Here is a 27,486-nt window from a genome sequence, read left to right on the forward strand (position 1 = left end):
CGGGCAGCGCGGGGCTGCGCGGACCCCCCGCCCCCGCGGGGCTGGGGAGGGGGCGCCGGGGGCCGGGCGGGAGGCGGCCGCGGGAGGCCCTGGCAGGAGCTCACCCGCGGACAGCCCCGTCCCCCTCACAGCCCCGCGCCGCAGCCCGGCCCTCAGAGCGCTCCGACGGAGCACAGCCGCCCGGGGCTCGTGCTCTCACTGTCCCCGAAATTATCAGCACAGAGCTGGGCGGACTGAGGCCACCCTCATCCTGCTCTGTCCACCCAGGCATGAAACTGCCACCAAGGGGCATTAGGGAGTGCCCCGCGAAGGGTGAAGGAAGGCAGCTGCAGCTCACACCCCTCCTAACTCGCTGGGTGCAGGATGAGGCCAGCACCCCTGCGTGTCTCCCAAACAGCTAAAAGCCCACTGGTGCTTTCCTGCACTGGGACACTTTGGAGAGGAGCCATCCCATCCTGCTGCCTGCTGCACACAGGCAAAGGGGATGCCAGGATAACAGGATGGGGTGACTGATGCTGCAGAGGACCTGCACAGAGGAGGCTGCACCCCACAGGAATGAGGAGCCCATTCCCCACATGGGGGACACAGAGCAGCTCTGTGCCACTCCTGCCACTGCTCCAGGGCTCAGCACACAGGCCCTGGCCTTGGCTGACAGCCCCTAATGCATTTTTGATTTCCCAAACATGTGCCCTTCTGATCTTGGTAAGACGGATAAAGAGACTTTAATCAGCTGCTAGGAGGAATTATGGATGGCTAATTGTGCCTGCCACCTCCATTACATCTCTGTCGCCTACAGGGCTTATAAACACCTAGAAGGGCCCTTCCAAGCCTTCATTAGCTGCACACCAAAGGCTTCGGAAATAATTGGCCTCTACGACTTAGAAATTGGCCACTGGGCTGTAAAATACCAGCCACTGGGAAAGGCTCTTAATTCGGACTGGTGCTTTGATACAGCTTGATTCTGGTTTCAAGGCTGTAATGAAGCTCTAATCTCTCATTAGTGCTGTGATGAGGAGCAAGTCTCCTCATTAGCACCAACCTGGGAAGTGGCACCAAAGCTTTCCAGTCTCCCTCTGTAGAAAGAGGTGCAGCTCAAACCAGAGAGGTGCAGCTCATCTCCCACACCAACACATCAGCCTCAGACAGCTTCTTTGCTCAGTGGCTCTGGGCTCCATCCCTTACAATTTTCTCCCTTTCTCCCATTTATCTGGGTGCTCCAGCCCCTGGGCTGCAAGCCATAACCAGAGGGTCCCTGTGGGTTGGCAGCTTTACCTGCTGCTGGGTCCCCGTGGCAGGTGGAAAAAGGGCTGTTAATGTTTTCCACATTATTCTTTGAAGACTGTAGAAGGTACAAAAATGCAAATGAACAGTCTTTGTTTCATACAAATAAAACCACCGATCACAATTATGCTTTGCTACCTGCAATCCCTTCTGAGGGCTTGCCCTTGAGATTTCACACCTTTACTGATTTTTTACAACCTGGACGAGTTGCACAGCTGCTGCTGGCTGGTCCTGTGTTGGTCCTCACCCATATGTCACAGCTGAGATGCTGAAAACCCTCTCCCTATCACTATGGATTTGTGCTCAGAAAGGGAGCAGCAAGAGGCTCCAGCCCCACTGGAATGGCACAAACAGCCCAGCCTTGGGACCATCTTCTCAGCCCTAACAAACTTCCACTAAGAGCTCCAAAGCAAAAGCTCAGTGCCTTCTCTGCCATGACAACAGAATGTTGCCTCTCCCAGTGCATCTTCCAGAAGAGAAGTGCTGGAAAAAGGCAACCACTCTTCAAGTAAGGGAAAATTGGTTTGCCCAATGCTTTTTGCAGGACATTCACAAACCCTATCCATGGCTCCATGACTACATGGGGCAAAGTTCTCTCCTACAGTGCACTTCCCACAGCCCATCCCCATCCCTGCTGTTAAGTCCTAAGAGGATGGGTGCAGTCAGACTGCCCAGCAGGGCTGTCCCTGCCTCCTCCTTCCCCAGCCCTGCCCAGAGCTGCCTACAAAGTCACCCAGGAACATGCACCAGTGCACACTGCTTACCTGCCCAGGCTGCCATTCCATTCACAAATACAGGCAGCCACCAGCTCCAGGCTCCTAGGAAAAGGTGCTCATCTGGAGCAATGATGAAAGCAGTTGGCAGGGAGAAGCTGACAGCTTCACTAGAAAAGAGAGAAGCTATTTCAATTACGGCAACATTAACTGGCACTGCATGAACAGGGGAAACTTGTGCCTGCATCCTTATTTAAGCCAGTGACAATTCACAGGCTTTCAAGCAGGACAAACCAAAGGAGACTGGGTTTTCATCTCTGTGACACCACATTATACTGTTAGGTGCCATTCCCATGACAGTTTTCTGTACAGCTCTTCGAGAGCTCTCTCCTTATGTGCTGCAGAGTTTTGAAGATTTCCAGAACTCTGTGCCCACTCAGAGCAAGCACTGTTTGTGTGACTGCCCAGTTAGTGCTCCAAAGGAAAATCTGCAACTTGGGATACCACTGGTAAGGACAAAGATATAGTGGGAAGAGAGGTGACATGAAAATCTTCTCTACCCAGCAATTTGCTCTCTTTGACTGCAAGTGGAAAGAAGAGCCACTTAGCAAGCTGTCTTTGCTTCATATAGATAACATATTTATTGAAAAATCTGCTTCACCAACAACGGTGAAATCGTGACCAAAAATTACAAAACATCATGGTAGTTGGCTTTATAAAAATAAACTGCAGGAGTATGCCTCACTGATTTGTACTGGTCTCTCTCAGTCCCTTCCTCCTTTAATGGTACACATTATACTCTTCAGCATAGAACCATTCTAGAAAATTGCATTCCATCCAAAAAAATGCACTTGTTTTTCCTTATCAGAGGCCCTTAAAGTGACTTTTCCCCCGCCCTCCCCAACAATAAATATAGAAAATAGCCTCTAAACAAATAAATTTTAGTTTGGTCAGCTTAAAAAAAAGGTCCATTTTCCCCCTCTTGGGATACGTAGTGACTAAGCAGCCATTTCAACAGTATTCAAGTCTTTGGTGGCTTCAGCTGCTTAAAGCTGCAGTTTTATGTACAGACGATCAGCTGAGGTTCTTTTTTTCTCTCCACAAACCAAAGACTATGAGATGATGTCAGGTGCACGCTCGCTGCACCTCCACTGGGAGCGAGCAGCCACAGGAGGTCATCTTTGGCAAGGCAGAGCTTTCACACTGAAGGTGTCTTTGGTGGATGAACCTGCTGCATCAGCTGCGGCCGCTTCACGCGCGGTTTCCGTCTCTTTGGCCTGCTCTTGGCTTTGTTGATCTGCACCACAAAGAAGGCCAAGACCACCATGGCACCGAGAAAGGCAAAGACAGGAATGGTCTGTCCCACGTCCTGGTTGTACCGGCCCGGCATTATACCTAGAGAGGCAAAGAGGTTTGGAAGGCAGCAGTCACCACGTGAGCCACGACGGCTTTGTGGTGCTAATGCCATCTAGCAGAAGGATCGGCCCCTAAATCTTGTTCAAAGCCCAGGCAGCCAGTAATCAGATTACACTTCAGACAGGAAGATTAACAGCTGCAGACCGATTAGTGAAAATCAGATGGGATGCTAAAGTTACAGGAAAGCACCAGCTTTTCCACCTTGACCTATTTGGGCACATGAAAGCATAGCCCAGATTTCCCCTGCAACAACAGTCTTCTGTTTTGCATTAGAGGAGAGATGGAGACACTTGACCACCATAATCTTACTACTAAGTAATTGCTGTAATTCAAATCCTGATGGAACGTGATTTCATGCTTGCTTGCTCCAGAGATTGTGCATACAGTAGGATGAGTTAGAGAAACAAACCCTTCACTTCTACAGGTGTCTCTGGTCTAGCAGCTCAGACTGGGAAAAGAGCACATATGAGGCTTTCCAACTGCTCCCAGCTCAGCCTGCAGTGCCAATCTTGTGAAGGAGAGCTGCCCACCTGAAAGCTGTTCTGAGTGCTAGACATCATTTGTTAGTGTAACAGCTTGCCCAAGGCACCATTCTGACAAACTCTTCTGGATTCTGCTTTTGTGCACTCACAGAAGGAATTTTAATTAGCAGTGGGTATGTTCCCATTGCTTCCAAGGACAGGGGCTGCTGCTGACCCATCAGCCTGAACAGCATCCAAACAAACCTCAACGATCAAAATGCACCCACCAAGATCTTCCTCCCAGTATGTCATGCACACTTTCTATTGAACAAACTATTCACAAACAAAAAAAATATTAATCAGACAGCCTTTAATAACACAGCCATACTAGTATATGCATGTTTTGCACAGCTGAAAATAAACAGTGGCCTCTCATATGGCTGCACTGTGTTTTGGGTTTGTTTCAAAGCTTATGCAAAAAGCAAAACCAAAACAGCAACTTTCATATTTTTCAATATTTACCTCCAGGAATGTCCCATGCTCCACTTTCTCCAGGGGACAATGGTCTCACTTGGGGTCGGTTCTGTCGAAAGCTGGGCAGTGCCACTTTATCAAGGTCAATTGACAGTAATTTTTGATGTTTCCAAAGGTTGCTAGAAGAAATTAAAAGACAGAGGTGTCTGCCCGCTTCATTAATGCAAGGAATCTTGAAGGAACATACAGAGAAAGTGACAGTACCTATACAACCCATGTATAACTCACTGGTATGGACCCAAATAATGACCCAGTCCATTCTTTAGGTTCTACAGTTTGCAGGCCTCCAAATTTAAATTCAGACACCACAGGGACATAACCTAGATTAGCAACTATTTACCAACAACTCTCTTTCTTGCACACAGACTTCCAAAAGTAACCACCAGCAGACAAGTAAGGGCTCTGTGCTGAGCACTTTCCTTCAAGGGACTGACAAATGGCACAAGAGAAGACAGCACCAGGAGAGCTGTCCAAGAAGATGCTCCAGAAAACTCTTTCCAAGGCACACGATGACGATGGGTTTCACCAAGACTGTTCACTCAAAGTTGGAATTGCTCAATCACAACAGTGACTTGTGAAGTTATTTTTTAAATCCCTGAGTTTCATAGTGTAGCTATTAGGTGAGTCAGAGTTATTCACTGAAGAGGAATTAATCATTATTTCCTCTTTGCAATCTGGTATTTTTCTAGGAAAAGGCATTACAGCTGTCCCTTTCAAAAGTAGAATTGTAATTTTCTAGAGAAGTAGAAATTCAAAAGAAATTTCTAGAAGTAGAAATTCAAAAGTAGAATTAATTTTCAGCTGAACTCAAAAGTGAGACTTCTTGTATAAGAAAGACATATACTAACCTGGGGGCAGTTTCATTCAAAGGCTGTGGTTTGGCCCAGGACAGGTGAGGACAAGCAGGAAGGGACCGGGGTTTAGGGTCTCCCAAATGAGCCTCGAGCACCTTTGAGTATCGATGCAAATGGTTACCTGCAACTCACAGCACAGAGAGACTGGCTTACCCACAGACAGGCAAGATAAAAGTTACCAACACTGACCCTGAGCTAAACAGTGCTGCTGTAAACCCAGGAGCTGTTTACAGCAATGAGGACTCACAGCTAAATATCAGAATTAACCTAAGGGTACCTTACCAAACAGTAAGAGTCTGCACCTACCAACAGCAGTTAACCCAAGTTTTTCTGGCAACATGTGAGGTAAGACTGAATGCTTTGTAATGCTCTGTAGGTAGTAACTAGAATGCCCCCCTACAGAACCAGGCCTCCAAACATTCCCATTCTATGAAAAGAACATTTTCCTCAGTCTATATTATCCCAACAAAGCCCTGCAATATGTGCTTTCTTCCAGTAAATCACAGCTAACAAAACCCTGCAATATGTGCTTTCTTCCAGTAAAACAGCACAACGCCACAGAGCTCACAGCAAACCAACCTTGCTGGCACCTAACTCAAGGGATCTGCCCCAGCGTTCCTGCCCTGAGTGGCTCAGCCTGGGGCTGTGCTGGGCCACCGAGGCTCTCTCACCTTCCATGCGCTCGGGGAGGGAGGAGCCAGCCCCCGAGGGCGGCCGCTGCCGGTGCTCCGAGTGGCTGAGGCTCGGCGGCATCACCCCGTAGGACGTGTACTGCAGCAGGGAGTCCAGCAGCCAGAAGCAATCTGTGGATTTCACAGCCCCAAGCCCCAAAACAAGATACACATTATGCCACGTTTTAAATGGCTTATCTTTCTGCTAAGAAGGCTTTAATGACATTTAGAATTACAATCCATTTTGCTGGCGCTTGCTTTTCTCCTGAAGTTCCAGGCTCAATTTCAGAAAGATGCAACTTTCAACACACAAACACAGCATTAAACTGTTCAGTCTTAAAATATTGCCCCTTGTGTATCAAACCAGGCTCTTTTAGGGAGCAGAACACAAAAAAAAATAGGTTTTGAATACAGGAATTCCAGGTTGCACAAGGCATCCAAGTTTTGACAAAAACCATGAGGTTCTTCAGTGGAAGCAAAGAAAGCTCTGAGTTTCTGATATAATTTTTAACAGGGAAATGGAGAACCAACTGTTTTTTTGAAAGGACAAAATAAATACCTTGCAAAGAAAAGTAAGAACAAGGTAGTGTTTACAGTGCAAGGACATGACTCACTTGCTTTCTCAAACTTAAAAAATAAACAAACAAACAAAGGAGAAACATTCTGGCTACATCCCAGCTAAAGGTACAAGCGTAACCTAGAGCAGCTGAGGTACAGACCAGGCTGGCAATCAACACCACAATACACATGATCATGGTTTATTTTGCACTTCAAAAGCTCATGATGCCTCGCTTTGATTCTCTCCTGAATTATTACTACCTTAATCCAGAGCTACCCCTAAGGAACAAGCACTCCAGCTAGTTCACATCACAACTCTAAAGTTTCCCTTTGCAGGAGTAGGACAATGCCTTATCAGCTATTTCCACCACTAGCAAAGTATTTTTCTCAGAACTTCTGCCCCTAGGAACAGTTGGCTGGGAATGGGAGTTAATCTTCATAATCCCAGTGTCCCTTAAACCCCCACCTTTGATTTTTCAAAGAGGTCAAACAGATTTTAAGGATTTGCATTCACAAATGTTAGGAATTTTCCTCAGTTAAAGCCACCGATGTCTCTGCAGGAGACATAGCTCCTGGTTCACAATTTAAAAGCTAATTTTCAAGGATTTCTTTAGAGCATTCCACTCTTTCTTGCTTCAGATGTCACACTGAATTTAACAGTATGAGGGAGGTCACAGACCATTATTTTCTATTACCTAATTTAAAGCTATGTATCTTCTCTTTTGTTATGTGCTTTCAATAACCTGCAGCAAGCACTAAGGCACCAATGTGCAGGTGTTAGGGCAACTCACAGGAAGCAACCCAAAGGCAGATAAGGAAAAATCACAGAACTCTTAAAAAACCCCAAAATGTATGGTAGAGAAAGAAATGAGCTACAAATAGAGAGCTCCCTTAGGCAGTAAGTTCCTTTAAACTTAAATAAATTAGGCAAGGGATGGATCGCACCATGTAGTATTTTAAAATATCAGTGACAAAAGCTTAAAAATGATAGATGTACTCTTCATCACAAAAGGAAAATTCAGTTCTGTTCAGTGGAAATGCAGAAAAAGACTTCACATATTGGATTATCTTCCTCCCCTCAAGCCACAGATCTTCCAGCTTGTGCTTTACATGTTATGAGAAACCTAAACAACCTCTTAAAAATGTGCAAACTGCTAGAAAAAATATTTTACAAGAATCAGCCATAGTGTTAGGCAGAGAGCATGGCTTCTCTGGGAGCCACAGAAAACACTCACACAACTGCTACCTAGAGCTGCAAACAAATGCCTTGACAACAAATGGAAGTTCCTACTTTCTGACATGTTTACACCAGCTGGTGTCAAAATAGAATAACCTGAAAGTAATAATGCACAACTGAAACATTGAGCATTACCATAAATCCTCACAGAAAACATTGCAAAGGGAACAAGGCAGGCTGAGGTGCTAACTCAAAAGATAAAATCCACTGTTCTATATAAACATTCTGAAGATGTAACTAGGGGAAAAGTGGAAGGATCTCCTAATGGCCTCTTCACAACTTCAGGTCAAGAATGTCTGTTAGTGCCTTCTGCTAACAAAAACACCCAAAAAATCAAAAAAACCCACAAACCAAGCCCCCCTTTCAAAACAGCCAGCCCCAAAAATCAGCCCCCAAAGCTTATGGAACAGGAAATAAGTGTGTGTGGTAACAGCTCCATTTATCAGAGAGCTATGTAATGTGGGGTGCTCCTTTGCTGTCAATGCACCTCACAGCATTTCAGCAGAGCTCTGCAGAACTGAGATTAAGCCCCTGTAAGGAATATTTAGAGTCCCAAAAAACCATCTGCTGCTGGTGGGGGCTGTGAAAGGCCCAGAGGAGAGCTGTGAGTGCAGGGCAGTGCCCGGGCAGGCTCACCCACCCTTCTGCCGGTGGCTGTCGTCCAGGCAGTTGGAGTCGCCGTACAGGACAATTCTGCCGCCGCCTTCCGAGGGAACTTGGTAAAGCCCCAGAATGGGAACGTGCTCAATTACAGCAGTCTCCTGCTTTAAAACTTCCAGACCTAAAGCAAAGCACAAATAAATTACAGAGCCTGCAGAACATCTACATCAATCTACCCATGAAACAACACAGCCCACATTTCCAGCTGACAAATGCAATAATGCCCTGCACCACGTCACACATTTTTGCAAGAAGTTTTCAAAATCCCCATGATGTTATAATAAAAATGAAACTGCACCAAGACCCTGATTGTAAAGTTCCCTACTGATAATAAATTTTTTTCTTCTCCACCAAAGAAAGAAAATCCAGGTTGTGTGGTCTCTTTATCTTCAACAACCTTGAATAAAAAATTCTAGTATCTTCAGCAAAAGGTTTAAAATCAAAACGTTCTGCTCTTTATGTTGTTTCCATCCTTCTGCAGAATTCTACAGAAAGCTGGTTTTAGGTTAAAAGTTTCCTATCTTTCATTCCTAAAATTATATCCATTAGAAAAAATAAAGACAAATTTCATCTTTGTATTTGAAATTTATCCCCTTTACTTGAGACACTGTTTAGACAGCAGAAGCAAACCAGAGAGCTCTTCTGCCTCAGGAATTGCAATGAAAAGGATTCAACAGAAAAAGCAGGTCTAGCAGGCTACTTGTCAAATTGACACTGTCTTTCTCTCTCACACATAAGGAAATACATAAGTCATTGTCATACAGAGATATTGTCTTTTCTCCAAAAGGGTCACACAGATGAGCTCTACTGTTCCAGAGAATTTCTCCACGAGGTAATTACCTCTGCTAAGTCAAAAATACAATGAACTCACTGATCTTCTGTGGCAGTTGCTGACCTGTATCAGAAGCACTGCATGGGCTTCTGCTCTCACACTCAAACACTTTTCACCCATCTGCACAAACCTGACCTGCAACACCCTAAGAGCTCTGCTCACAGAGCTCCTGAACAGCACTTCCTATAAGCTCATCAAACACCAGATTTATTTTTTAAACTGCCTGCTGCCATTACAGTTCTGAATTGCCCTCTCCCAAATGAAAAGATATTATGACAAAAGAAAATGGAAATGCATAGAGAACAGAGCACTCAAGGCTGAGACCACAGGCATCCTGTATGCATAAAATTTTCCCTTATGAGAGTTTCACTGGTGACATTTTATCTCCTAAAATTTTCCTTATTTATATCTTTAGATCACCACAGCTACCACAACACTCATGCTAAATATGGCAATGAAATATGGCAAGGGGATATATTTCAGTAGCATTTGAAACTTACAAGAAATGTGAACCAGTAACACAATTCCAACACAACTCCTCCCCTTCCAGAGACACATGTATATGTGTGATCATGTTCCCACAGCAACCACAATACAGGGCTGCATATAACACTTGGATATTGCATTATTTAATAATTGTATAGAGAGTCACACTGCAGCTGCCTGTTAGGCATCAGCCACATGCTCTAGGCAAAATGAGAAAATGTAAAAATACCTACCCTGTCAATGTGGTTTTACATTTATTGTTTTTAGACTTTCAGACTTTGTAACTTTGTGCAGCGATCCCAAAGTTCTACTCAAAACAAGGAAAGAAGGACCAGGAAGCTCATACCTTGATCCTTGAAAGTCTGTGCAATGACGATGCCATCTTCTGGGAACTTGGCAATACTGCACCCTGACGCGTAATTCACTGCAAGACATCACCAAACTGCTGTCAGAGAAAAATGACACTCCCTCCCTTCCCTACCAACAGCCCCAGCAGAAAACACTCCCAGGAATACTGCACTGAATTTGCACATTTTGACCAATGTGTGTATTTGCAGAGAAAGTATTGCTAAGCACAGCTTTCACAGGCTCACCTTTACACACTTTCCAAATCTTTCAATTTAGTTTTTTTAAACTGAAAAGCTAAATCAAATACCATGAAAAAGTCTACAAAGGAAGAAATAATTTACATCATTTATGAGACTCTTTTCAGTGAATCTGAGCGGTTTCCTTGACTCTTGCTCAGCCTCAAACTTGCAGAAAACCGTTTTCCAAACACCCCACTGCAGCCTGTGTAGGCAATGGACTCCAGTACTCACTTTCATGACTTGCCAAGGTAAAATCTCCTTCATAGAGCCCATCACTAAAGGCCATATTCCAGACAGAAAGCAGATCATTGAGAGCTGGTATATTAGCACCTCCAGTATCAGGCATCCACCACTGCCTGTAAAAATTACAGTGTAATACTGTTTATTAGTATACAGGATGTACTCCTAGAGTTTGGCTAACAGAAAGTCACATGTCCTCCTGCATACAGACTTTTGCAAAGCCATTTAAATAATTAACAACATCTTAAAGCCTTCTTTAACTCCATGGGCATCTGAGCAGCTGTCTCTGAAAACACTGCTTTTGAGTTAAAGTTTAAGAGTAATGATGTAAAAGTTCTCAGTACATTTCAGCTGCATGAAAATCTTCAATCTACTAGAAAGAAATTCAGTCTTATGCTCTTTGTTTGGCTAAGCTGAGGTAAAAACAACAGTCATATACCTTGTTTCTCATATTTATAAAGAAGAAAAATGTGAGATATTTTTTCTTTATATGCAATATAACCATGCAGTAATTTCAGTAACAGGTACATGACCTGGTGATACTCTTGCAATGCACATTGTTTTTCTATTCTACTCCCCTAAAGTAAAAACATGTCCATTTTCATTTGTTGGTCTCGTCTCCAATTTCTTATTTCTCTTCATTGTAAATGTTTTTCTTGGCATTAAAAGTAGAATACAGTGCCAAAGAGGCCTCCACAATCATGATAAAATGGGCAGCCATGCTCCTTAAGCTGTAGCCTAAGGTCAGTTCTGCTACTTAAGGTAGCACCTTCACACAGGTAACATCCAAGTGCTGAAGTACAGTGCATCACAGTTGGGATTTTTAGGGTAATATGTACAATTCTATGGCATTTTATTTCCCAAAGCATTTGGAAATAAGCCAGTACCTTGTGTTTTCATCATAAAACTTGACTTTTCTCATCACAGACGTGTTGTACCAGTCACTAAAGACTATCAGTGAAAGTCCATTATCAACATCCCTCCTCAACTTGGTGATCTCTTCAGGGAAATACTCTTCCTCACTGTCCACCATCAGCAGAGTCCCTGTGTGTAAAAGCAGAAACAGGAGTTCTCCAGGCTGGTCACTGTGATGTTACCACTATTCACACAACCCACACAAGAAGCCAACACAAGTGCACATTTTCAATTAACTGGTCCATGTGCCCTGCTCTGGCAGCTCATCTAACAAAGACATATTTAAGGATGGTAAATATAAGGCAAATAAATATATCCCAAAATTAGTTTGGCAGCACAGGAAGTTTTTAGGGTGTTCCTTATGACTCCTTCTTGTGTGGTCTCAAGAACTCAATGCCCACATGTGTCAGCTGTGTGTTCTGCAGTTTGGTGTCACCCAAATGCTCCATAAACTGAGCCAAACTGTGGCACAGCTGGACAATGAGGGGATTCACCACTGATCCAAACTGCAGGGCTAATGCAGATGCAGCCTGGTCAGGAGGTTTTTCACTGCTCCAGCTCTAACAGTACTCCCCTCACTACTGCAGACTGGCAGCCAGGTAGGCAGCAATTGCTCTGAAATGTGGTTTGATTCACCCCTTGAAAACTACAGCTGCATTCTGGTAGGCTTGACTAAAGTGCCACTGCCACTTTCACACAACCCTCTTTCACTCCTCTTAACAAGCAAGCACAACCTTCTCTGTATCACTGAAAAAAAACCAATCAGAAAAATACACTTTTATTCCCTAAAAACATGCTTTTAGTCTGCTTCTAAATATCAGCCCTTTTGCTTCTTCACTTTCTGATTGCCCAGAAAGGTGGTGAAATTTCCATCCTCAGAGACAACACTAATCTTGACAGGATGATACCCTGAGCAATCTGATAAACCACTGTGAGCCCCATGTCCCCACAGTTCCTTGCAACCAAGCCAATTCCACAAGTCCAGGCAGTCTGCATTTGGAAAGCCTTCTGATAAAGATCCTGTAGAAATGGGACAGAGTGCACCCTCACCAAGTGTGAAAATAATACCAGCTAGGGACAAATGGCACATGGACCACAGATCATTGAGTTTTATTCCCCTCACTACTTCTTCAGGAAATTCTGAAAGCCCAGCAAACTACAATCAAGTGAGGAACAACACAATGGTGAATCAGAGGAGAGAGAAGTCCCCTAATGCTGCTCTCTATCAATTATAAAACTAGTGCTCTCAGAAGAAACACTATTTTGCCATTTTTTAAAGGACTAACATTTATGTATCCATGTGTACTTCCATTGAACTCTAAAAGCAGTGGTGAGATATTCACTGAAGAATCAAGATAAACAAAAGATTGGCAACAGTTCCAGAACTGGCAAACTCAGGAGAATGCACCCTCACCTTACAGTGCACTGAAAAACAGCCCAGCCCAAAACAGGGAAAGGGGTTTTGGAGCATGCCATGGTTAAACAAGGGGCATATGGAAGCAGAAAAGAGCACAGACAGCTTGCTCTGTCCCCTGCCTGGCCAAGCTATCCCATTTCCTTCCTGATGAACAAACCAGATACTGCTTTGCCATCACATATGGCTGGATGAACACTTTATCCACTCTTTTATCTAATCAAAGATCACTGAACATAAAAAAAGAACCAGGATGGACACCTTTGATTTTATTCTGTTAAACAGGTCATGCTTCATTTTGACTGTGCCAAACTCTTTTGGCAAATACAGTTCTGCCTTTGTGGGACTGAATACTGAGGAGCTTTTAACCCACTCAGAGGCTGGCTTTCCCTCTCTTTTTCATGGTAAGGACAGAGAACTGCATTAATTCCACTGAACTCCCAAGCAAGCTTCTCCAGCAATACTCCACACAACTAAATATCAGCACGTAAGTAATAAATACTCCCAATGCCAAAACATTTCTCTATTACCACTAGAATTTTTATTTGTACCCTCAGCACATTTTTGGTCTCCCAACAAAAGGTCATTTCAGAAAAAACTAACAGTATGGAGAACAAGGCAATTAACTCATGCTTACCATACTGACTTGCATCAAAACATGTAAATGGGGAACCAAGAACCTCAACAAAGTACCCCATGCTCCTGAGGTGCTGGTACATGTCCCTGAAGTTTGTATGGATATGGTCACCATTCCTTAGAAAAAGAAAAGTGTTGAAGACATTTAGATCTGGCATGTAGAAATCTGATTTCCACCTTTTTGATTTTCTGAAATCCTGTCCACCTGCCACCTCTGCCTACTCCAAGAAGCTTTCCAAAAGCTTTTGTCCTGTCACTGACCCAATTAATCCTCACTGAGATACTGTTGCATGACTTTTCCTATGGATGCTTCCCTGCTCCATCTATGAAAGGTCAGCAAAGTCTTTTCCTGCTTTGAAGACAGTCTCCCTTAAGAGACAAGGGGTCTCTTCTTGTCTTTTGAATTGTCAAGTTTGTTTGGTAAGTGAATGCTGAAGCAGTTAATAAAGTGTCCCCTTTAACTTCCTGTGAGAAATTAGGTCAGAATAGAAAAGCCAAACAAAAATCTCAGTATCTTAAATCAGCATTTTAAAAGCTTTTGATTTCACATGAATAAAACCATAGAGCTGAAAAAACAACCCTGCACCAAAAGCATAGAGTCCAAGTGCTTTACATGGAGTTCTTACAAAAAATAATCCCATGCCCCTCTGAAAAAGGCCAGAACCACAACATTCAGTAAAGATATCCCATATCATTAGCATACAATCAAGAAATACTGATTTAATAGAACCTGAGATAAATACCAATCTAATGGATCATTCTTCATCCTCAAATTATCCCTGGGGAAGTATCCTGGTGGATAGCGGAGGTTATGGTACTGATCCCAGAGGACTCGTTTGCTACGAGGTGGAGTAGGAATAATCTTCACTTTTATTGGAAGCTTCACTGTTGAGGTCTGCTCTGCACCATTCTTAGACTGAAGGACAGAACAAACTGCAGTGAAATCCTTTCTCCCCACAGCACAGCTCACCATGGATTGTAAAAGACCAAAAAACTGGAGGTACCAAATCGACTTTTGTCACCAGTACCAGCTCAAGGGACAAAGAGATTACTTTTGCCCTAAACTGCTGCTGTATTTTTTTCTGCACTCAACAGTTTGCAATTATCTTCAGAACTTAACATATCTTACAACTGTGATCTGGTTCAATTGCTCAAAATCTTAAAAGTTTCTCAGGAACAATTAAGCATGGTTCAGGCAATCTTTTTCAAAATACACTACTTAAAATCCACAATAAACAAATGAAATTATGATGTTGGTCCCGAAGAGAAGTTTCCCGATTCTAAATTATATGCAATTTGCTTTCAATTATAAAGAACATTATTTGTACTCTTTAATTTCCTGACCCAAATTTAACTTATGCTTCAAATGACAGGGCTAGAGCAAACCCTTAAAACCAAGGTATTTGTGTATCAGAAAGCAGTTTAGATACCTCTTCACCCAGAAAATCCAAAATGCACAGAACTTACTTCATTTTCTGCAGGGGATGATACTGTGATCATAACATGACCCTGAGCAATGCCTTCCCAAGATGCTGCTTTCTTGGCTACAGAGATGGAAATTGCCAAGTATCCAGACCAAGGCCACAGGACTGGGGAATAGGAGAAAGCCACTTCGATGTTATCCCCATTTTGGGGCAGATAGGGCTGCCAGTCTGGCTGTGAAATGAGAATACAGAACACTGGTAACACAGTATTTGCAATCACTACTTTTTACACACAAAGCCCTTTTGCTCTGCACGAAGTAAAAAGATTAGCTCTTCTGAAGATTATGTCAAATTTAAAAATGCCCTCCAACCCCAAAAGTTTGGTGTTGTGTCAGTGAATCAGCCCAATTGTGACAGCGTCAATGACCCAGACCAGAGGCTTTTCAGAGGCAGGACTGTGAGAAGCTGCCCAAGTGAACCTGCTTTAACATTCTGAGATCATGTGCAAACATTTATTGGTGAGAGAACAAGATTTCCCTTGGATAAGAAGGCCAGCTAACAGTGGAACAGACACAGGCCAATTGCATCAGCTGTGTTTATTACCATAAGCTAATAACCTTCAGTGCCCTTTAATGTAAACTTGAGTCTAAAACAAACCTCAGGAGTCACACTAAAATGTTAAAATTAGGCTCATTTACACTGGCTGGAGTTACAGGACAGGTGTCTTCTTTAACTTGTATCAATTCTCAAATCTATTCAACATTTACACTTAATTAAAAGCCTCCCTGTCCAACCAACACGCTCAACATCACGGGTGTGAAAAACAGGTTTGGCAGCCTGGTTAAGCTGATACATTCAGATTGCCCTGACCCATGGAAAAGGCTTAATTTAGTGTCAGCATTCTTCACCGAGATCATTAATGTTCCAGGACAAAAAAAAATTAAGGTCTGTCCAGAAGATCTTAAATGCTATTAGAGAATACAAAGCAATCTTTAGGTACATCTTAATTCAAACTGGTTTTGCAAAGATAAAGCGTTACACGCCCTGAAACCATTGCATTGCTTGAAAACTTGTAGACAGCTCATGCTGACAAATCCTCCAATGTGGGTGCACCCTTTAATCAAATATTTTGCATCTCTTGCTCCCAGCAGTGAGGTTTGTTATGAGAAACTCACAGCTAAAGTAGTATTTTCTGGGAAGGTTTTAGCAACACTACCAGTCAGAATTTGGAACAATGTTAATACTTACCTTGTCTACAATTCTCCCAGTGACTCCCATGCCATTAAGGATAGTAACATTAACAATAGTTGGCATCCCTCCATAATATATGGGCTGAGAACAATAGGGCCACATGTAGGGGCATTCAGTCAAGTCAATATAGCTTGGACTCAAACTACAGCAGGACAGAGGAGAGAAAATTTAAAGAGGAAAAAATTAACAATAAACAGAAGAACATGCCACTACACATAACTACCAAAAAAAGTTTCAGATAAACCATGCCAGTCATAGTTTACCAAGCTCTCATCTCACTTCCCAAATATGCCCCAAAATCTTCTTCCCTTCCTATTTTTTATTTTAAGTTTTGTGGAAAGATTTTCATCCACAAAAAAGGAAACAGTTCAGGGAGAAAGTCCTTATTCTCAAAAGTTAAAATTTAGGTACTTTTCCACTGTGTCCTTACATTATTCATAACATCTAAGGCTATAAGAGAAAAGGATCATCCCCTACACTGCTGCATGACTTTTCATCCATTCTCTGGTCAAAATCCATGCTTGAGATTATGCAAGATCTGTGCAAGTCCTCACTGTTGCACAAGCACTGATTGCTCAACTGAGCTACACATGCACCACCTGTTCTCTTAAACAAAAGAGCAAATTCTATTGTGCCACTGATTAATTAAGGATTAAAATTAACCTGGCCTGTGGTTTATAGCTGTTGAGGATCTGATAAGCTCTTAGAAGATCCAATTTGCCATGTCCTTGTTCAAACATGTTGACTCCAGGAAGTCTCCGAGCTGATGCAATAAGGGCCTGCTTCATACTTGCTGGATTCACCATTTCACGCTTCTGAACTGTGCTGAAACAGAAATAAATAACCACAAAATCAGTTTGCTGTAACATTCTCTGTTCATATTTGTCTACTATTGCTTGTTCTCTCATTATACAAATGTATAAGAGGGGCAAGTTTCTGATATATTTCTCTTAAAAGCTAATAATACATGAATTTTTCTCCTTACAATGTGCTCCAGGACCAGCAGTCATTTCAACCAGGGAAGTATCTTTATATACTAAATAAAATAACTGTGTTCCGAGGGGAAAAAATACCTCTGTTGTTCAAACAAAACCACACCATTTTTTGGGGGAATTATGATGGTGATTTTGAATTTTTTTGCATGTTTCTCAAACAAAGGTTTGTCTCATCCCTATGGAGTAGCTATGACAAACACAGGGTTTGGACTTGCAGTTCCCACTTTCAAATTCTTCAGTGTGCAAGAGCTGACTTATGCAACGGGATAGCGCCCATAAACCCCTGCATCCTATAAACTTTACAAGTAGATAGAAAATTGCCTACTAAAGGTGCCTACTTTCAGCAGCTGCTCTTTTACAACAGCTGACAGAAGGGCAGCAATTCCAAATTCTTGAAAAATGTGACAGAATTGTCTGATAGTACTGTTCTCCCTAACTATATTCTCAAAGACCTAACTATTATTCAAAACAGCTGTCAATTTTTTTCATGAAACATAGAGGTAGCCAGATAAGGTAATGTCTCCAGCAGAACAACAGTGATTTTATTCTCCAAGTTTGTTTTCCTACATGTAAACACAACGTAGTTTTATTTGATGGTTTCCTTTAGAGAGAATTTTATGACCCTAATGATTAGTATCTTTCTAGAGATTCTTATATAAGATTTACCTCACTAAGAGAGTGACAGCACCTGCCACCACAGGAGATGCCACACTTGTCCCAGAGAGGGAGCGGCAGCCGCCTTTCATACCAGACCCTCTCACTCCAGAGCCATAAGTAACAATATCAGGCTTCACTCTGCCATAACCTCCAGGCAGCTCCTGTGAAACAAAACAAAAGGATTATTGCCCTAATGTAAAATGAACACTGATGGCTTCATTTGGGCATTTAAACTAACTGTAGGTCATTCAGAAGTAAAATTAGCAACCAAATTGTCTGAGGTTCAGCATCACAGAATAGCAACTAAGTCAAAGAAGGACTCAAGCTGTTTAGGACAAGTTCCCAACTTTTCAAGGTTAGGCTGATCAGCATTTCTGCTAAGCAGGAAACCACTGACCAAATGAGAACCACACAACACAAACAGGAGCTTGTGACTGCCCCCTTGATCGAGATCGCTGTGCAAGCACATCTGACACCACGCGTGCAGCAAGCGCCCCCTCAGCTCCACAGGCAGGTGAGTGCCATTTCACATGTAGCACCTGGAAATCCCAGCATTTTTCTACTAAAGGACAAGAGCAGACCTTCATGTTTGCAGATTTAACCAGACAGACAAGTCTTTACCATCAATCAAAAGGAAGTGGATGATTTATAAATTCATCAACAATGTCAATAGTAGTCAGGACCAATATGAGAAACCCTGAAAAGAAAATTAGCTTCTTGCTTAAAGACTTACAATTTCTAACTACTTTGATCTCTGAAGAAATCTTTTCTCCAACACACATCTACACAGGATTGCCCACTCAGAAAGGTTGCCCTTCCAAGGCCTTATTTGGGCTGCAAATGTGAGCGGCCACCATGAAAATATCTTACCCAAGTGGTCATTCCCCTAGATGAAAAGCGAGCTATATTATCCTCAAAGTCAATGCCACCTACTCCAATCACATCCATCTGGTCAGCAGGATTATTCAGAGTCCTAATTGGGAGACAGGAATATAAAAAAAATAAAACAATACCCAAAAGATACAGTCATAAGTTTATGCTGGTAACAGAAGTGCTGCCATCAGATTTTTGTCACATACATATAGTTCACATGTGACAGCAAGTTATCAGGCAGTTACTAACCCAGTAACTATCAAACCATGTACCCTGAAGACAAAACAAAACCTATTTTTAGGCATTTATTTTAGAAATACACCACAAATTGTTCTGGGTTGATTCTTTCTATATTCTTTAAGTCCAAGATCAGTACCCAAAGCTGTCTGCTCACACTAAGAGGGAAGTGTCAGCTGGAAGCACTGCCATTCTTCTTTTGCTGACCTTCCACTGTTTCAAAGAAAAATATTTAGTTAAGTACTTCACAAAATGCAAGTAATAAGGACAGGGAAAAGAGTTTAACTTGAGTCACTTTCTAAGATTAGAGACAAAAAAAAAGGAGAGAAAACTTCCTGACCAAGCACAACTACTGCCAAACCCACAGAACACCACAGCCAGCTCCCTTTGAAGCAGTGGCTGACACTCACCCATATAAAGGGCCATCGTTGCCAATAGCAGAGACCATGATGACATTGTTGGCAGTCAGCTCCCAAACCTACAAAAAACAATGTTTACAATAAGGCTCTGCCACCAAAAAAGAGACTTTTCTAACAGACATAACCTCTTTCTGAGCCTTACAAGCTACATCTCACTGTATATTCAGTATTAAGCTCTGAACATTCCTAAGATGATTTTAGCAATAATCCAGCCCTGACAGCAGCACTGCTGACAGACTCTTCTTACACCAAAGGAAAAACTCTTGTCTGTAAAAAAGCACTGCAGATGACAAAGTCAAGTAGTTATTATGAATCTCCTCTAGTGTACTCTGAGGAGTACACTGAAATCACTGTCAAATTAAATTTCAATGCAGCTTTTAAAGAAAAAAAAAAAGCAAGGAATAATTTATACGCTTCAAACTCCTTAACTGGCCTTTACAAAGAACGACTATATCCTTTAGCTGAAAAGTGAATTCATTCACTTAATGCTTTTGAAGGCCAGGCCAAACACTCAGGCAACTATGACCTTTACAAAGACAAAAAACTAATTCCATCTTAACCTGAACCAAATCTCTTGGCACATAGCTGAATCAACTACCTGCACTTTTTACTTATTTGTTCTTAAATTTACTGAAATCATGTCATACATATTTTTTTACCATGAAATAAATTAACCATGGAGAGATTAAAAAAAAACAAAAACAACCCAAGAGTGGATTTTAGTTAAGTGTCTCATATTAAAGGTCATTTTAGTTGTCTGCATGGGAGTAATTTTCCAGCACATTATCAAGTGTTTTGTTAAAGGGCATTTTCCATAACTCTCTTAATATCTAGGTTGTGCTTGGGGTTTTTTTAACTCATTCCTTATACATATTCCTAAAAGCCTGTACACTGTACAAAATTTCTGTCACACAAATGAAGCACAGAAACTGTCAGCAGGACCAGACACAAATAAGTCGTTCTGCAAGTCCAGCATTTGTGTGAGAGATCCAAACATTATGCCCACTTCATTTCCTCATACTAACTTTGTCAACAAACGGATGATCCATGAAGTCTGGCCCACCAATACTTAGATTCAGTACATCTATCTTCTTTAAAATTGCATAATTAAAAGCATCCAGAAACCAAGATGTATATGAGACCTAAGTAAGAAAGAGGGGGAAAAGTTACCATTAAAAAAAAAAACTGACTTCATGACAATGCAGACTTTAGAGAGGAAAAACAACACCAAAATAAAGCACAAAACTGACAATGGTCTTAAATTTCTAGCACTCAGTACACTTGAGTGACTGCTCCATTATACAGGTAAGACTTCCATATCCTATTTCTGAAAAACATACCAGATTTGGAAACTGACAGAAATCTTGCAGCAAGTATTCTATAAATAGAAACCTGTATCCTTTCCACTTATCAATGTCTACATTTATGAGTGCATGGAATACTCCCAAAGGAAAGGATTATTACAGCATTAACCTGAAAAGGCAGGAATTGAAACACATGTAAAATAGCTACCTGATTATTGGTGAACACTCTGAAAATGTGCAGTTCAGCATTTGGAGCAAATCCCTGGCATTCCCTCATGCTGGCTATCACACCTGCTACAAAAGTCCCATGGCCTAAACCTATCAGCATGAGAAGGAAACAAAATAAGACATCAGAATACAAAGAATTCCATTGCAAAGAATTTTTACCCTGAACATCACCTTTGGCAAAAATCACATAAATTTAACAGACTTCACAACAAACCACAAGTGCTGGGTTCAGTCCTAGTCTTTTTTTTGAACCGTATTTTGCTACCAGGCTCAGAATTTGCAGCACACTGTAGCCAGACAACCAGCTGATGAAACTTGGCTGATTAATTGTCCAGTCCATCCACTCCTGATTGCTACCAATGAAATCATGACAAAAACAGGATTTTGGAAAATGCAGCTCATTTCAAAGTCAAGTCAATACTTTAATGCAAACTTCTTAAAGGACTTTTATCCCGAGTCTGCAGTAACCAAATTTTGTTAAGCATGACCAATGAGACAAGAAAACACTTTTTTCTCCTCTCCTCAAAAAATACTTTAGCTTTTGCTCTATTGGACTGCCCACATTATATTTTTGTACTCCAAATCTGCCTGTCCAGCAACCCTCTGGGCACAAAACTTACAGAAAGAGCTATCCAAAAGCAGGAGCTGCAATGTAAAGTAATTACTGTGTAAACAAAACCATGGAGGTGCACACAAGACTGAGCAATACAAGCATCTACCTTGAACTTTAGGGAGATTCAATGGCCAACTGACTCACTGACCCAAACTGTATGAAGTTAATAATTTGTGAAAGCACACCGTCAGGGCAAGTCAGGGTCAACATACAAAGAAGGAACACAAACATAGTGTAGAAAATAAGAGGTTCAGTTATATAGAATAGAAAAAGTTTACAGGAAGGTGTCAAACTCTGATCAGTTTAGGACTACACAGTAAGGAAGGAAAATGCTGTCCCCCATCAGTATGGAAATGCTGTCCCCCATCAATATGTACCACTGTGAAAGAGCAACATGAAAAGGAGTAGGAAAGAAAGCACCTTTGCTGGGTTTGCTCTAACTGCCACCTTCTCTGGCAATGTACTGACAGATGCACAGTAACTTTTTGCCCTGACGTTTTTCAACAGCTATGATGAGGTGTCACATATGACTCCAAGGACACTTCTGCACCACCCTTGTGGAACCTTAATAATCCCTGCTGAATTTGGTATGAGTACAAAGTGCCTGGGACACTGCAAAATTAAGCTTTAAGTATCAAGATACACAGTTTTAACAGATGTTAGCAGCACAGCAGCAAGCACAAAAAACACCAATGTCAGGAAGAGCTGGAAATCTGCACAGTGACTCACCATCATCCAAGGTTCTCTCATTAGTCCAGTTTGTTCTCTCCTTTACATTTTTGAAATGTGGATGTTTCTCACTCAGACCAGTGTCAAACACTGCTACTCTCACACCAGCACCTATTAAGAGAAAACATTGCTTTTTCTGATTCAGCTCCATAGCAAATCTAGTCTATCAAGTTAAAAGAGAACTTTTGTTAATGAAGTAAGCAATTTACAATTCAAGTAAACTATAGGTAATAAATAAACTCATATTCCAACTCAGAAATTCAGTCAAAGATCATAAACATGACCAACTTCCCCTAAGTAAAGTACACACATACAAACAAGCACTCCATAAATATACAATGCATTCCAAACCAAATTATTTCTCAATCTTTGCAACCTGGCAGCCAGTGAGAGGTTAACACACACGAGTCAATTAGCCTTTCCTTCCACTTCACTTGTTTTTCCAAGAAGGTTATTGTTCTCAGGCAACAAGCAGAAGCATACCTGTGTAACCCATCTGCCAGAGGACATCTGCCTGCAAGGTCTGAGCGACCTGGCGAGGGATGGCTCTCAGCAGGCGCCTGCTCGAGTGCCGGCCTGTGGCGTGCCAGAAGCCAGAGCCCAAGGAAAGACTTGCTCTCCTCAAGGGCCGTGATGACTGCCACTTCTGAGTCCACCTGGTCTCATTGCAGTGCAGCACTGGATCAGCTGTGTACAGTCAGGATGAAGGAAATTAAAAACAGCACAAAGAAAACCATCATAGAATTGATTCTTATGCAAACTTAAGGCATTGTACTGTTATAAGAAAAGTTTTAGAATATTGAGAATCTAATTTCTCTAATCAAAATCAGTAAAAGCTGCTGGATTATCTGCTATGGATACAGAAGTCCATGTTCTCAGGTAAGAGACTGCTGCAGAAGAAATATTTCTATGTTGCAGATGGAAAAATAGCATGCTTCAGCAAACATATGACAAGACCCTTGCAATTTCATAACCAGAAAAATAGATTTCTGTTAATTAAAGAAAAACTGCAGGGCACTTCTCATTTGTGTAACGCTAAGCTGATGGTCTGAAATAAGGCTAAGGACACTTTTCCAAAGCAGATCCCATGCAGGCACACAGAAAATAACTTACACTCTGAATACTTGAGTGACCGAAAGACCTTTCTCTGAGGTGTGACACGCTTGATGTTCGGATGATCTTCCAGTGTGAGCACTCCATCCTTCTGCTTCTCATTGATCTGAATAACTTCAAAATCGCTCGGATAGTCACTGGCAGGGTTGTTGCGAGGTACAATCCTCCAGTTCTCAATATCACCACTTTTTAATGCACTTGAAATAAATTTACTTCGAGCTTTAGCTGTGAAGTATCCATTAAAAGCCACAATATACTCTGGAACAAGAGCACAACTTTATCAGAACTGGTGTTTAAGCAGCTTATGCATGAATTCACATTGCAAAGTCTGAATTTTTCTTTACTTAGAACAAATAATCACAATTTGAGGCCCTTTCTGCTTTTACAAGTTTGCAATTTATTTCTGCACTGTGTAAAGGGGTGGGGGTGTTGGAAACATAAGAAGTAGGATAAAAGCCTTTGAAAGGAAGGTGGAATTGTAAATTTCAGGGAAAGGCAAAATGACGTGAGAGGAGCAGGGGTGAGGGAACAGATTTATTGTTACAAACTGATACGCCAATTCAGTGTGTTTCTGGACAGGAATGGTTTAAAGACACTACATGGTACTGAGCTTTGGTGCAAATTACTGACACCAACTATGACAACCTCAGAAAACAAAGCTGGACTCAACAGCCCAGACCCTGATCTGCACCAGTGATTTGTCAGCAGGCTCAGCTCCAGCTCACACCACCACACTCACTGTGTTAAGGCTGTGGCCAGCTGTGCACAGGAATGTCACTTCTGTCACCCTCCTGCACGCACCCAGGCACAGCACAGCTTCACTGCAGGTTCCTGAGGCAGCACAGGATGCAGGGTCAAGGTGTCCTACTGCTGCCCTCTGCCATCCCAGCTGCAGCATCTGCCTCTCTCTGCCTTTCACTTGCTCCCTTCACTATTATCTGCCATTCTTCCATGCAAGTATCACTTCCAAACTTTTTCTTTAACAAACCCACAGAGACTTCTTGCTTTTCTCTCCCCTTCAAGGCCCATCTGTGTGGTTACATTTTATTAAAGAGCCTCAAACATACTACTGGCCAGGTCAAAACAAAAAGCTACTAAACACTTGCCCACCCCAAGCCTTCCCACTCCATTTTCACTTTTAAAATCCTCTGGATTTCTGTCTCCGCTCTCTTGTTGGAACACTGTCTCCAGCTAAACAAAGAACCTTTGAAAAAGTGTTCCTCTTTTCAAATATAGAGAATTTAACAGATGATGTGCTTCTACAGAAACCCTGAGTGTTACAATTGCACAAACACCACAAATCAGTAACATACACATGAACATGACATGGATTTTTTTTTTTTTTTTACTTCTAAACTGTTTCTTACCATGCTCCACCACCGTCGAAGTGAACTCCACTTTCAAAGTAAGACGAGAACATCCAGGACACACGTGAGCCTCATGAGAGGAATTCCCTGCTCTGGTACCAAAGTGTTTTTTGCCACAGAGTAAAATAACAAACAGAACAAGCCAGATGTTTGCAAACTTCATGGTCATAGAAGAAAATGGTTTCATTCCAAAAATTCCATATATTCAAATCACAATTTTCTTCTTTATAAACTAGTTCATTTCTGTTTCGGTAAACGTTGCTTTCACTGTGCTGACCAACTGGATATTCCGAAAGCTGCATCCAAAATAAGTAGAGATTTCATGGTCTTTTCAGGTCAAGCCAAGTGAACAGGCTCATTTCTTTCTCCGCTTCTTCTCCATTTTGCATTAAATGATTCAGTCACTCAGGATGTGGCAGCTGAGTCCTGTACTCCATTTCTGATGGCAAAGTTAACTCCCTAGAAGAATTAGCAAAGCTGATTGCAAGGCAACCTGTAAGGCAGGGCAATACAGAAAATAATTAGATGCATTAATATTTTGTGCTACTGTGTAGTCTGAAACCGAGGAAAACAAAGACACCCTTGGTAGTTTGTTTTAGAAATAATAGGGAAAAAAGCTCCTCATATTTCATTTACAATTTTTCACCAACACTGAAGTTTTTCCCTGTTCAGAGCAGAGCACATGTGAAACACCTGGGTATTAACCTGACAAGAGAACAGGCAACAATGACCACCAAACTCAACCACTTCATGCAAGGGGAGCAAAGAGTTAAAAATTACATGCAAATCCCATGGCAGGGAAAAAGTGCAAAATAAAATACAAACATGATAAAAGTGTCCATGGACACTTAAAAAGGCATGCTTTTTTTCCCAATCAGAAACATGGCAAATAGAAATAATGCACAGAACTTCATTTTACACAAGGCAAATCAGATTCAAACTCCATGCCAAAGCCAGGTAAGGACAAAAGATACCAGAAGAGGCAAAGCTGCAGTGACTGTGCTTGAAAATCTACATGAAAAAAGTATTTCAAAAATTTTTGAGCCAGGGTGTGTGTGTGTGTGTTACTAAAAGCATGGGCACCTGAGGAAATAAGAGCTGATAACAGCATGTGAGGTTGACGGATGGCATTGAAACTGTTTCCACATGGAGGCACAGCCTCTCCCCCTTATGTTCCAAAGTGCATAATACACTCAAGAAAAATTGCAACGCTAGTATTCTTCTGAACTCCAAACACTCAACCAGCAACTGAGAGATACAAGGCCATTAAAAGACAAGAAAAGAGAAACATTTATGTCTGGTTTGTCACAGCACCTGGGGAAGCAGAACAGAACTGTATATTGCAGCTGTGACCAGGACTGGAACATAGGGGCCTTACTAGGGGATTCACAGCATTTGGGGGAATGATGGGCTGACCTCACAGCACAGCAGATGAGTCTGAACGCAACAGCTGTTACTTCATTTTCATTTAACTTTATTTAGCATTATCAAGTATTTCCTTGTAATAGGGACAGAATTTACCTCTATTTTTATTTGACTGACAACACCATGACAGACTGGGAACTGCCTGTGAGCAGTTATAAAGTTTCCCCCTCAGTCCTAACTCAACATAGTTACGGTGCACTGAGTTCTGGCCTTGGCTAAGCTCTGCCTGCCTTATCACTTCATCGGTTAATAACCCCTATAGCAATAAAATAAAACAACCAAACAAATGAACAAAATAAACACCCTTGTGGCTAATAACAGGTTGTATAAAAGCACGATAACGAAGTACGATGGCTACTAAGAGCAAAGGAGCAGCACGCCCAGAGGTTTGTTCTGTTTAACACCCACACCGTGAGGGTAGGACGGCACTTGCAGCTGCCAACCTGCCCCTGCCCTGGAGGAGCTCCGCTCGGAGTCACCCCCAGCTCCTGCTGAAGCCAGACCCCCCATCCATCCATCCATCCCCGGGGCTGGGCACGCCGCAAGGATCCCCGGCTACAGCACAGCAGCACCGTCCCGTCCGGGTAGCACTGCCAGTACCACAGCGAGCCCGGGCCCGGTACCGTCCGGCCGGACTAAAGCCGCAATGAGCGCGGCTGGGCACCGTGCGGGGCAGCGCCGCCGCTCCCGGCCCGGCCAGGGCGGAGATAAAGTTACAGCCGGCGGGGAGCGCCCCACGCCGCGGCGGCGGGCGAGGCCACCCCGGACACGAGGGGCAGCGAGCGCCGCCCCGCCCGCGCCCCAGCCGCGGGCTCCCCAGCCCAGCCCAGCCCGGCCCGTCCCGCCCGCCCCGTGCTCACCGCGCCGCCGCCACCGCCGCCCGGACCGCCGCCATCTTGAGCGCTGTTTACCGGCGCGATCTCGCGAGAGCGGCGCGGGCCGCGCTGCGCAGGCGCGGGCGGGGCCGGCCCGGGAGCCCTCAGGGGGAGGAGGCGGGGGGGGAGGTCCCGGTATCCACAGGGAATGGCGGCCGAGGGACCGAGAGCAGACTGTACTTAAACCCTTACCCAAATGAAATATATGTGTTTAAGGCCCCTTTGCCAGCGAACGGAAGGCGTTGTCGGTAACACAAGCTTTACGCCGCACAACTGAAGCAAAGGGCTTTGAGGGGCAGCCGTGGACAGACCCCTGTGATGGGTCCCTGACCTTGGTACCCCCCCAGCTGTTCCCCGTCTTCTCCACAACTTCATAGCTGTCGCTGTGAATGGCTTGATTTTTCTGGGGTCCTGTTTCTGATGGAGTTGGACGAGTCTCAAATTCTCTCAAGGTTACAAATGGACATCACGTAGCACTGTG

General features: G+C 42.9%; 1 protein-coding gene across 2 annotated transcripts; it reads right to left on the reverse strand.

Annotated features, from left to right (window-relative positions):
• Window positions 1-2,611: 2,611 nt before the first annotated feature.
• MBTPS1 (membrane bound transcription factor peptidase, site 1) lies at window positions 2,612-27,455 on the reverse strand. Of its 2 annotated transcripts, XM_071440457.1 has the most exons (23): window positions 27,198-27,455; window positions 24,706-25,198; window positions 23,339-23,596; window positions 22,709-22,912; window positions 22,226-22,336; window positions 20,864-20,973; window positions 20,377-20,493; window positions 19,343-19,410; window positions 18,693-18,795; window positions 17,832-17,983; window positions 16,834-16,995; window positions 16,168-16,312; window positions 14,963-15,151; window positions 14,239-14,411; window positions 13,497-13,612; window positions 11,418-11,574; window positions 10,522-10,646; window positions 10,050-10,127; window positions 8,366-8,506; window positions 5,931-6,062; window positions 5,254-5,380; window positions 4,394-4,524; window positions 2,612-3,389 (listed from the first exon to the last, which is right to left on the reverse strand). In XM_071440457.1, the coding sequence occupies exons 2-23, from the start codon at window positions 24,890-24,892 to the stop codon at window positions 3,193-3,195; spliced, it is 3,183 nt and encodes a 1,060-aa protein (XP_071296558.1). In that variant the 5' UTR covers window positions 24,893-25,198; window positions 27,198-27,455; the 3' UTR covers window positions 2,612-3,192. The 2 variants fall into 2 exon arrangements, with proteins under 2 accessions (XP_071296558.1, XP_071296559.1); XM_071440458.1 differs by lacking the exon at window positions 20,377-20,493.
• Window positions 27,456-27,486: the final 31 nt, after the last annotated feature.

The sequence above is a fragment of the Agelaius tricolor genome, unplaced genomic scaffold, assembly GCF_023055355.1.
Source record: "Agelaius tricolor isolate 1412-34295 unplaced genomic scaffold, bAgeTri1.0.p SCAF_15, whole genome shotgun sequence".
Classification (NCBI taxonomy): domain Eukaryota; kingdom Metazoa; phylum Chordata; class Aves; order Passeriformes; family Icteridae; genus Agelaius; species Agelaius tricolor.